At 36.5% G+C, this 12,691-nt stretch overlaps 1 protein-coding gene across 1 annotated transcript in view; it reads right to left on the bottom strand.

Moving 5' to 3' along the window:
- LUZP2 (leucine zipper protein 2) overlaps positions 1 to 12,691 on the bottom strand; it is a 127,370-nt gene that overhangs the window by 16,925 nt on the left and 97,754 nt on the right. Inside the window, exon 9 of the mRNA XM_008504785.2 lies at positions 11,020 to 11,184. Coding sequence (XP_008503007.2) covers positions 11,020 to 11,184 — 165 coding nt within the window. The remainder of the gene's footprint in view (positions 1 to 11,019; positions 11,185 to 12,691) is intronic.

Raw genomic sequence — 12,691 nt, 5'->3', positions numbered from 1 at the left:
TGGACTTGATGATCTCTGAGGTCCCTTCCAACCCAGCCAATTCTATGATTCTATGATTATGTTCACAACTGGAAAAGGAGAAGAAGGCAGCTGATTCCCTCAAGGTTAACAATTGCACAGCTGAGCTGAAGTTCTAACCCAAGTACTGAGCTAGAAGTCCCCTGGTGTCTGTAACTCAGTAGATGATGCCAACATGTAAATAATTAATTTGTAAGGTGCTCTCTGGTCACTATAGCATCCTGCATGCCTTTGGCATTCATTCAATATCTCACAGCAATTTAAAATAAAAAAACAATGGAAAACAAGGGAAACAACAGCAGCTCTAAGGTCATTTTAAGTACAGACACGTCAAGTATTGATTCTTCTGTACCCACACTTTCAGCAGATCTGTGTCAGAAATATAATAGTTTTTCCACTTTGATCCCAGTGAAATCAGAACCTGAACAATTATTCAAGAGTTGGAAGAACCATGTGATTATCTGACTCTGATCCTTAATCTTAATAAAGAAATAACCAGTCACTTAAACAGAGAAATACTGATATGAATCAGCATAGATTTTGGTAGAGATCAGATAAAAATAGAGGCAAACATTTCTAATATGTACTAATAATTTGTGCCAACAGATGTACATTTAATCTGTACTAATAAATGCACTAATTTTTGCATTATAACTCCCCAGCCTACTTGATATACGTGTGATTCTATCAAAGAATTTGCATTTTACAAATGCACCAAGTTTTTTATTCCATGTTTAATTACAAGCTTTCCTTTCTAAAAGGAATTAAGCCCTTTATTGCCTGTAAACTATTAGTTGTACTTACAAGCACAGTTTATCATCTGCTCCTGGCAAATGGGGCCATATGTCCCCCACAGGTCTGCTGATACCACAAACATTCATCTCCATTCCTGGAGAGAGCTTTTCTAATCAAGTAATGAACTACTGGAATATTTTTTTTTATTATTATTTTTTTTAAATCTGCCTACAGAATCTGCCTACAAAGCAAGGAGAATCTGCAAATACTGAGTTGTACATTGCTGGAGCTTTAACCAGCAAGGCTGCTGCCTCTCCTTGCTTCATCTGTTTTTTGCTGCCTTCTCCATCAGCTGAAGCTGGACTGCTCTGGAGGGTCAGGACAACTAAAAGAGGAATATAAAAATTTTAAGCCCTTACTATTCTCACCAGCCATGCCTATGTAGTAAGGATTATAAATTTTAGCCCCCTTCTGCTCAATATTTGAACACTGCCAGGAATGTGCCAGGAATGCATTCCTGCTCAAACAACATCACATATTTCCAGTGACTGTGGCATAGCCAAATTAGCTCAATGCCTAAATAAAGAGCCCAGTAGTGCTTGTACATAAACCCAGCCATGCTAAGGCCATTTTCTGTAGCTTATGGCACTTTTGTTCTGGAGAATGAGTCTTTTCTGACAAATTATAAACACCTGAGATGTGTATTTCTATTCCATAAATACAATGTGTTTTTAAAGACATTATACAAAATAAATTCAATCATGTAGCACTCCTAGGACTCTGCATAAAGTGACTGGTGAAATATTATCACTATAAAATCAGAAAATAAAAATTTAAAAAATAGAATCATAGAATTGGCTGGGTTGGAAGGGACCTCAGAGATCATCGAGTCCAACCCTTTTACCACTGTTGCGGTTGCTAGACTATGGCACTGAGTGCCACATCCAGTCTCTTTTTAAATATCTCCAGACACGGAGAATCCACTACTTCCCTGGGCAGCCCATTCCAATGCCTGATCACCCTCTCCCTAAAGAAATTCTTTCTAATATCTAACCTAAATTTCCCCTGGCACAACTTAAGACCCTGCCCTCTTGTCTTGTTGAAAGTCGTCTGGAAAAAGAGACCAACGTCCACCCGGTTACAACCTCCTTTCAGGGAGTTGTAGACAGCGGTGAGGTCTCCCCTGAGCCTCCTCTTCTCCAGACTGAACAGCCCCAGCTCTCTCAGCCTCTCCTCATGGGGTCTGTGCTCGAGTCCCTTCACCAGCCTGGCTGCCCTCCTTTGGACCTGCTCCAGGACCTCGATATCCTTCCTGAACTGGGGGGCCCAGAACTGGACACAGTACTCAAGGTGTGGCCTCACCAGGGCTGAGTACAGGGGCAGAAAAGTACTACAGTTGGAAAAGTTCAAGTTTTAACATCTCCGTCTTTCACAGTTTTCCACAATTCTTGATGCTGTGCCTAACGATTCTGATAGCAAAATAATTTAGAATAATGAAATGTAGTCTAAATCCAAATTTCATCAAGGAAATGGCAATCTTCATAGTAGGCACAGAGGCAGATATTGGACATACTGCTTATAAAGTCATTAATTTCTTTCTACATCAATTCTTTAATGATGTTTTTCACAGTAACTTCTGACTCAGTAGTATGTCATGTGCTTACCTGTGTCCTTTTTCTTCATCTCTTTGGTTTGCTGCCTTGATTACATGCCAATACATAATTTGCCAGGGCTGTACTGGAGTTGGCCATGATTTGTTGTCCTGACAGGGAAAGCCATTTTCATGCAGGCTCTTAAAAAAGTCCACATTGCATCATTCCATGTGTTTGGAACAAGCTTAAGTCACATGAGTCCATTTGAAATAATAAATAATAATGGGCTGGACAGCAAATGCCCAGAGCTTCAGGTGGTGCTTTCCTCAGAAATGCTTCTAGGAGCACTCATCAGTGATACAATATGTTGGACTCTAAAGTATTGTGGAGTGAAAGTTACTGCCCTGGTCTAGATTTTGTCTGTTTATCTCTTATTTAGATAAGAGTTAAAGCAAAAAGCCCAAAACATGCTTAAGGGTAATAAAAAATAAGGGGTGGTTATAATTCTGCTTAGCTGAACTATGGATTACAGAGGGTGTGGGAGAGTTATTAAGTTTTTTTCCTAATGAATGTCCTTGTCAGGACAGGCAGAATCTGGACTTCATTTACACTGGGTCACAACATGTAACACAGGAAAGGAGGTATGACTTTTGTGTTTATAGCTCCTTTTTTTGCTGAATTTCTGGTACTGAATGGAAATGGATGAAAGCATTATCCAGGAGTTTTCATATAAGTGGTAAAATCTTGAATAAAATTTTCAAGGTAGAAATCAAAATTTTTCTAGAAATCCTTCATGGCAAATATTATACCACCTGAGAGTAGATGACCCAAAGGGTTTCTTCTGTAATTATTGTGTATGACTATATGAGAAATTCACTGATGCCAAGACATTACTCCAGCATGGTATCAGAGACTGGGGTAGACAGTAAAAGTCTATTTTTTGAGTAGCCTAGTTACTTGTGAACATTCATGTCTAATGCCAAAATGCAATTAGCTCACTTGATATGGCTCATTTAACTTCAAATTTCCTCTAATAACCATTTGTTTAGCTGTAACTCTCTAGCTGTCTGTTGTAAATGTGTCTGTAGTTAGAACAACAAGAAAAGGAAATAGATTAAGTTGGAAAAACAGAAATTTTCTTGGCTCATCAGACACATAGTATTACTAGAAAAAAAAACCAAATATGTTTATACTAATCAATTACCTATATTGCACTGTATCTAAAGAAATAATTTCACATTCCCTTATCAATAGCTACATTTTACCATTATTTTTCTTATAGAGTGGGCATGTTCAAACACCTGGTATTTTATAGTATGCAAAGTTCAAGGATGGCTCGAGAGATGGTATCTTAAAGGTGCACCTTTAAGATACACCACCTACTTCTCTGTTTTTCCAGCATTTTCAAGCAGGCTGCCCTTCACTTTGCTTTACACAACTATTAAGGCATGTTAAGCATCATAAGGCAGGGTTTTTTTTGATGTTATAGTATTTAAGAAACTGAAACAACCAAAGCAACACATTTCTTCAGTAATAGTCTTGATTTTCTACAGTCCTCACAAAGGAAAAGGCAATTAGCTGTGGGATAATGACCATCATATAACACTTCTTACACTTCACAGCAGTGATAATGCACACTGTCAGAATATGCTTTATAGGCAATTACAGTCTTCCCAGATGAACAAAGCAGCTACTGAAGCTACAGTCACAGATGTGAACATCTGTATTTTCTGAAGACAAAACCAAGATGTCCAAACCTGGAAGAGTTACAGAGCCCAGAAGGACCTACACAGCGAAGCTGGAAACCTTCTGAACCATGACACAAGTTTCATAAATGAGGTCAGTTGGAGAAATGTTTTTCTTTTTGAGACTGACATTTTCTCTCAGTTTGATAGAGAAGAAGACAAGTTTCTTGTCCAGAAAGCTGCTGAATGTCACATCAAGCCTGAGGCTGCTCTAGCACAGGGGCCTGGTTTGAGATTGAAGCAGAATTTGGGAAGACAGATGTAAATTGTCTGTGCTAATCCCCACCTCCATGTGAGAACATCAGCTATACCAAAGAATCTTTTTTGGATGTTATTTAAAAACATTCCAAAAGAAATTTAAATCATACATAGTCACATTCCCTTTCAACCACCGAGTAGTAAGCCACAGTATTTTTGGGACACATTATGGGCTAGTTTGTGGGAGACTTAAGAGAAACATTTGAGAAGACATTAATTAAAGAGGAGGACACTTGAAATGAGACTGGAATGTTTTTCATACATAGGCAAACTGAGCTGCAGTTAACAGCCACAAAAAGTGCAGTAATAAACAGTTACCAGTTCCCTCTTGAGCCCATTAACCCATTGCTAATTTCAGAGTTGAACCCTAGGGTAATGGACCAGTCCAGCTACTTAGACACTGTGACAAAGAGGAGTGAGGTCAAATAGTTAATGAAATGAAGAAAATTATAAAGATCCTGTCACTAAAACTTGAAGGTGAATGACACTGGTTTTGGGTTATGGACTAAATAAAAGATACCAGGTGCTTTTTTTCCAATTTCCCTTGGTTGTACTCATTAGAAAAATGAAAAAAAAAAAAAGATCTAAAATTAATCTACTATAAAGATTATGTGGTAATAATGAAGACTTCCTTAAAGTATGTAATAAAAACAAAGAACTTCAGGTTTCAATTTAATCATCCCTGGTGCTAAATGCAGGTAATAAAATTTTATTAAAAATATATCAATTAAGAGAAAGAGCTGTAGAAAAAAAATTGTGTGGAAGCTTTCTGAGGAGACAGCAGAAATGTACTCAACCTGAAGCAATTTCTGGGACTCCAAGATATGAGGAGGAATTGCCATACTCTTTGGGATCCTCATTAAGAGTAATGCCAGACTATGGTTGTTGATCATAACAAGCAGAAAACTCTACAAGCCCAAAGAGAGCAATAGAAGGCAGAACAGAAGCTCACATGAAGAAAGAGGTCATGGAAGTCATGCTCATGCATGTGAATGACCTTTAGTCTTTTTAAAACCAAATTTCTTACTACATTAACCTTACAGATTCTCACAGTATCAGAGATCTCTGATAAAGTCTGTAAATCTGTAAAGTACCTTAGAAGAAGACATATATTCCTTACTATCTTTGAAAGAAAATTCTAAAACAATGGGTAGTGTAATTTTTCAATGTTATTCTCATAATATTTAAGCATTAGGAAAGGGTTATATGATTGTGTGTCATTACTGCTAAGTAAAAAATGTGGCTGACTCTGCATTTAATAATTGCCTCTTTCAGATTTTAATTAGGGTTTTCCAATCCCTGTGCTGAATGCAATGATCTACAGGTCACTGAGACTGCAGGTGTCCCTGATATCTCATTAACTCTGGCAGAAGCAAAGTTTGAGGCAACAAAAATAGAGCAGCATGGAGATACCACAGAGACTGAATTCCTACAGCTTTTATGGAGCACAGATCTATTCACTGCCCTCAAAGCTCTTAATGTTTGCTTATCACTGACCACAGGTATTATATTTTGTGCCTTTAGGTTCAGCTGCTGTTTCCTCTTATAAATTTGAGGATAAAGACTATTTTCCTCCATCAGCTGTAAGCATACAACTCATTTCCAAATATACCATGCTACATGAGTATTGGTTTATATTATCCTGAAGCTCAATTAAATGCCAAATTTTGCTCTGTGTGTTCTTTGCAATTACACAGAATTTTCATTTACCATGGCAACCAACAGAGGAGGACGACTTTTTGTTTAAAACTCACCTCTCTTCCAGGTAGAGCCTTATATTTTGTGATTTTTTTTTTTTTTTTTGAAACAGACCCTTTTAAAAAAGCTTCCTCAGGAAATTTTGGATTCTCTGCGAGCTGAATGCTTATTTATAGGAAAAGAAATAAGTGTAATGAGGTTGATTATTCTTAACTCTAAGGAATAGTATACAGAATACATAGCATTTTCTGTTTTTCAGAAGTCTATCTGCACATTTTTCTGCCTCTGGGATGGGGTTATTACACACAAGATCTGGGTTGTTTACTGACGTAATGTCATAATGTCAGTTTAAAATGTAATGCCTGAAGAAACAGCTTCCAAGCAAGGTTTTCAACAAGTTATACAGAGGTCACCCTGACTAAAAATAATCAGACCCATCAGAATCAGAAAAGCACTCAGCATCTTAATCTTTCCTATAAGAACAAAAATAAGTTCATAATTTTGTGTTTGATTCATAAGTTCTTGAGGAAAGAATTTGCCAAGGCTGTGCTCAAAGGGTCAGAACCTTCATTTATGCTGGAATATTATGATAAATTATATGAAGCAAAATAGCTCTGGTTTTAGAAAACAGAAATTATTTCCTGAAGTAATTTGTTCTGATTTTGGTTTCTTCCTTGACCTACAAAGGGAGAAAGACAAGATGATACATTGCTATGGTCAGCTGCTTAATCTTTCAGGAATCTGAAGCTATTGGGGTAGTTTTCTACAAGCTACAAAAATATTTAAAAAAAACAATTAAACCCCACTTTGTCCAGTCCAGGTCCAGCCTACACATTTCAGACACTTCTTTGTTCCTTTGAAAAATATGTTTATATTTTGGAGAAATGGACACATATACTTATTTTTCTACTCAATTATGATATCCTACACTTTTATCAGTAATATGACAACTGTATAACTAGTATTTAGTAAAAATAATTAACTATGGAATTACTGCTTTATAAAAAAATTTATGTCCATCATTTGTAATTTTGTAGAATGACATGGATACAGTCTGGAGCCTAAAAAATCATCTGTCTTCCTAGATAGATCATAGACCCTTCATAAATAGGTTTAAAAAAAACTTCAAACTTCCTAATTAAATTAGTGAAGAAGCTGAAACTCTTGACTCTACAATCCTTTTATTTTTTCCACAGCCTTGCTCTGTGTCTGTAGTAGATGCTCAGTGTCTATACATTCAGAACAACTGTGAGCTTAAATTTACTCTAAATGTATTATTTCCCCCCAGCAGAGAAAACTCAGATTCTTAATTTCTGATGTGGCCATTTAAAATGCCTTTCAGAGTTTAACTTGTTCTTGAACAAGCTTCCAGACTTGTGCCTCCTTTGAGCAGTCTCACAGCTCTCCTCATTCCTGCTCCAAGAAGAATGCCTCTCAGGTTTAGAAATGACATAGAGTTCCCCAAGATTACTTTAATGAGCAATGAATTAAGTTCTTATTTCCAGATAAAAGGAGGATGGCCCACATACTTTAATCTTTCTGAATTCTTACACTGAGCAGTGAATGCTGGAGTCCACAATACTCACGACACCTGTGAGGCAGAGGCAATGGCTCCTTGAAGCAATCTTTACAACAAAAGTGATGTATTTTATTGTGAGTTCTTTAAATCTTTTAAAAACAGTGTGGTAGTTCCCTGTGCCATCCATTTGTACAGCAGAATAGTTCTCATGCAACCTGTATTTCCTACATCAAGATTAGGACACTGAGGAGGGAATGCTACGTAGTGTTTCCACCTACACTATGGACCATGTAGGAGGGGGCTGTCATTCACAGTTTGAAATCCATGTCTATTTCCACTCTTAAGACAATGCAGTTCACAAGAATACACAAAACACACAGGGCATTTATAATGCAGGAATTCATTTGGGGAATACAATGTTTTTAAATTAGGCAAAAGCACTATAAGGGCAAAGCTGTCACTATTACTCTGCTGTCTCACTGTAATCCTCCTCATCTGTGTATTCAACCTCACTATGGAAATTGGCTTTTCTTCTGTTTCACATCTGATTTTGGTTTGTCATTAATTTTCCCCAGTGTTACTAAAGCTCATTTTGTTGCATTCAGAGCAGAAGTATCACAGCCAAAAAGAGTTGAATGATATCTATTATTACAATACTTTTTTAAAGGTATAATGTTAAGCTTTTTCAGAAAGAGGAATTAATACAAATGGAGTAAGAATGCATTCTACCTACTAGCTCCATATAAAGTCACAGAGATGTTTGTTGTGCTGAGGTACAGTAAGTGCAGAAAATGCCTCAATAAAAAGTCAGTACCAGTGATTCATGGATTATGCCAACCCACATTTCCCACAGCAGGCAGCCCAGTAAATGTTACACTTTCCATTTACTAACAATACTCTTCCAGTACCCAGGCCCTCAGGCTCTCATTTGGAGGTTAAAAAGCAAAATGGTGTTTCAGTCCTCCTCCTTTCTCTTCATTTTTCTCTTTTTTCTCACCTCTGTAATGGGAATGAGGTAAAGAAATTGCTACAACAAAACCCAGAAACAACAACTCAACCAATTTTGAAGGATTTGCAAGTGGCAGAACTCAGAATGGTTATTGCTGTGGCATTACTGTGCAAAAGAAACTATATAATAAAAATTATTTTCCACAATCCAGAAAGTTGAAGACCTTACAGGTCAGGATTAATGATCAGCCTTCTGTCTATGCTTGGTTTTAGTCATTAGTCTCATTGAACTTGTATGCACAGAGCCTTATATCCATTCATAATGGTCAATGTTTGCAGTGTTGGTGTTTCAACAGGTACCTGGCAGGTAAAATCATTTTTGTCTGAAATACTGGAGCCAATTCAAATGGAAAATTCTCTATTTTAAGTTCTTGTGCATTGTAAATATTAACTCATTTAAGACCTGCCACAGAATGTACACCAGACTAATATTGGTTTTGATCACTTTAAGAGAATTATGGTGTGCCCTTCAATGGATTTAAAATAAGCTTGACATTTTTAGAAAACAATTTTTAGGATGGATGAGAACATCTTTTAAATAAGATATTTACCAGACAAATCATAATTTCCTTCCTGAAGGTGAAACTGCTGTTTATCAGACATGACATGATGCATAAACACTTCTCATCTCAAGATTCCATTTTTACATGGGGTTATCAATCAGACACATTTGTGTTCACCTATAAATACTAACCTGCTATAGCAAAGTGTTCATGAAAATCATGGAAAATAAAAAAAAAGAAATCTATACAAATACAGTTAGAGTCAGTTGGCTTGTAAGAAGAAAGAAAAGATAAGGCAAACATACAAAGGAAAGGATGCCACCATAAAAAAACCCAAAAAACTTTCCATAATCCAGTTCAGGCACAGAGGGTATAATTCTGGGCTGACTATGATTCTTTGACACCCTGTTTCACAGTAGCAGATTTCTGTGGGTTTATAATCACAGATAATAAACAGATTTACAATAATGAGGTGTCAGTGTATGGTAGAAGAGGATTGCAGACCATTATTTTCTCAGACATTTTCATGGCACATGCCAAGCACAGAGAAACACCAGCAATGTCTACTAAGGAGGCAATATAACTGATTAAAGAGCTTTGGAATAGAGAGGATTAAATGATGGTTCTCAAAGGGCTAGAGCACAGAAATTCTGATAGATTTTAAGTACAGAAACATTAAACTATATGATCGTGTTAAAAATAAGGAAGAGTGTTCTGTGTTTCAGTTAAATTTCAATTAATGAGGAAAAATTGTCTCCTGAGATCCTGGAGTGAAGCTCAGACTGTATGACCTACAAAAGAACAGGCCATTGCCCTGCAGAACAGAGAACCAGTGATCTTCATCTAAATAAGCACTATTATCCCTATGTGCTGCTAATTACTAATTAGCTATTAATTGATTAATAATTAATTACTAATTAAGATAGTGCTTTATTTTCAAAGGTAATAATATTTGGGAAATCAGGCATTTTCCTGTACAAAAGTTATTAAGGAATGGACAATTACTGTGAGATCAGCAATGTGTGATACAATTTTATAATTATGCTGTGCTTTCTGAAATTATATTTCAATTTTAATTACATGCAGAACAATTACTATTTTTTTTCTCCAGCTTCTGTACTAATAATGACTACCACCAGCTGCTGCCTAAAAATTACAAATTGGCTAAGAGTTACCAATTCCTACTTGTATTTTAGGAAAACACTTTGGAATTTAAGGAGGGCATTAAAGTTTCCTTCAGTCATTCTTCCATAAAACTTCATTTTTAATTGAAATCAGATTTCTTTTAGATCCACTGAATCATCTGAATACATGAGCAAAATACAGCACTGTAGATGAAGATTATCAGGACAGTTGTTGAGCACTGTAAATCTTCACTGTATCAAAATTCTTGGATCTATTGAATCAAAACACTTTCCATAATTTTTTTCCCATCCTAAACTGCCCTTCCCATCTTGCACAACTGGAAGATTCCCTAAGGCCTATTACCACTTCCACAGATTCCTTTTAGGAAATTTATTTAGGGCATTCCAGACTATTTTATGCTTTTATATCAGTCTTTTTCACTAGAAAAACATGTTAAGCAAAAACTGCCTTACTATACAGTGCTATATTACCACACACTATCAGTGCCTAACAGGTAAATCATCCTATGAATCAGCATCCCCAAATATTATAGAGGTGAATCCATCTTCCTTGTAGATTTTCTAGGCAGACATGATCCATTTAGCAAGTGATAGACATGTTTTGCTCCTCAGCAAAAAAGTAGTTGCTTTCCAACTTTTAAAAAAGTTTATTGACATGAGAGACAGGCATAGAATTATCCTCAAAATTCATCCTCATCTTCCAATGAATTTAAAATCCTCCTTAGTTCCAGTTTGATGCTCTTACAGGACAAATTTTCAAAGGTGTTCAAGAAAAAAAATCCGAAAGAGAAATCATACCTTGGTGCTTGGCGCTTGAAATGGAACCTTTGAGCCCTTTGTAGCTGGGGATGTCAGCTTCTCATCTGGTTTTGAAGGGATTAGACTCTTAGCAGGAGGCTGATTGTGCAGAACAGAAGACAGGCAAAGCTGCACAGTCTCCTTCAGAGCTTTCAGCTGTGACTCCTGGGGAAAAGAAGAAATTATCAGTTTTCTAAGATGTGCTATTATGAACAGAATTACTTGCTTTCCTTCTCTGCATAAACCCAAATATTTACAAGCAGCTATTGTTCATTCTTATTAATGGAGGAAACTAAAGCTGTTTAAAGCAGTTTTTAAATATCATCATATGCAAAGTTACTTTGCATGAGACACCAAACTGCCTAGAAAGTCACTGCAGTCTTCTCTTCCCCCATGTAGTTTTACCCACTTTTTTTTTTTTCGAACAATTCTTAAACATTGTTTTATCTGAAAAGAAACAAATCCACAAGGTGCTAAATAACATACAGCTTCCAGACTTTTACATAGAATAGTTAAAGAAGAGAAGTAAACATTGACAACTATTGCAAAGATGCAGTTGCTGCATGGAATTTAGTTTATAACATTCAGAATAATTGGCATTTTTCCACAAATTATAAAGATCTATTTTTATCCAGCAAAGATTACTCCCCTAATGAGCATATTATGCTGTTGCAGTGTACAGTAAATAAACCACAAGTGCTTTCATCTGTTAAGAATATGGTTGTCAATTGTTGAGATCCATTACTGTCCACCAAACCAAACTGAAACTTTCAAGTGGTGATGTGCTTGCAATTCACATTAGAGCTCTGCTATTTCACTCCCAGAAATACAGATAGATGTTTAATGAAAATAGCAGCCTCTGAGTGCTATTAGCTGAGACACTAAGGACTACTAACAGAGATAACAAGGGCACTGAGGAAATCTCATTTTAAATCTTTGCTCCATCACAGCAGGACACAGAGTTAAAAGCCAGGTATTGAGGTAACTTCTTTATAGTCATTTCAGGGAATGTTTGGCATCATTTGCCCTTAAAAAATGAAACAAACAAAGTTGCTCTTATTCTTTGCATTAAGAATGTGCCTAAGCATACAGGCTACATTTTAACCTTCAAAGATTTTTTTTGAAGATGTATAAATCAAGGTATATCACAGCCAAAGTAGCTGAAAAATATATGTATAAGTAACATTACACAACACATACTGTGTATGTAAAATGATACCTCTAATCTTTCTCACAACTGTCACTGTCACAAACTTTGTCTTTTTCCTTGCTTTGCATGGCTTTTTTTTACTCCTGTTTGCCATTTCTACTGCACTTTTGCAGCATGCAAGCAGCAACACCATCCAAAGATTGTCTCAGTGATGACTTGCAGGAAGATGACACAGGCCTTCTGGTAAGCCTCTGGAAGCATAAATGAGCCCTGAGTTAAAATCCCATGATATTCAGTAGGGTTGAAGCAGAGGGTCAGATTTGGGTGTGCTGCAAAGCCCCTCTTAATTTGCAGACACAAATCCCTTACTAGCACTCTCTTATTTAAAAGTTTCCAATGTCAAATGCCCTTTACTTGCTCCTTCACAACTGTGCATTATAATGAATAACTGCTTTTAGAAGATATTTACAGCAAACATTGCTCTCCTGCCATTGCCACAGTGTCTTGGCACTAGTGAGAGCC

Source organism: Calypte anna, chromosome 5 (assembly GCF_003957555.1).
Source record: "Calypte anna isolate BGI_N300 chromosome 5, bCalAnn1_v1.p, whole genome shotgun sequence".
Classification (NCBI taxonomy): Eukaryota; Metazoa; Chordata; class Aves; order Apodiformes; family Trochilidae; genus Calypte; species Calypte anna.
The sequence above is the reverse complement of the archived record's forward strand: the minus strand, read 5'-3'. Positions and strand labels throughout refer to the sequence as shown.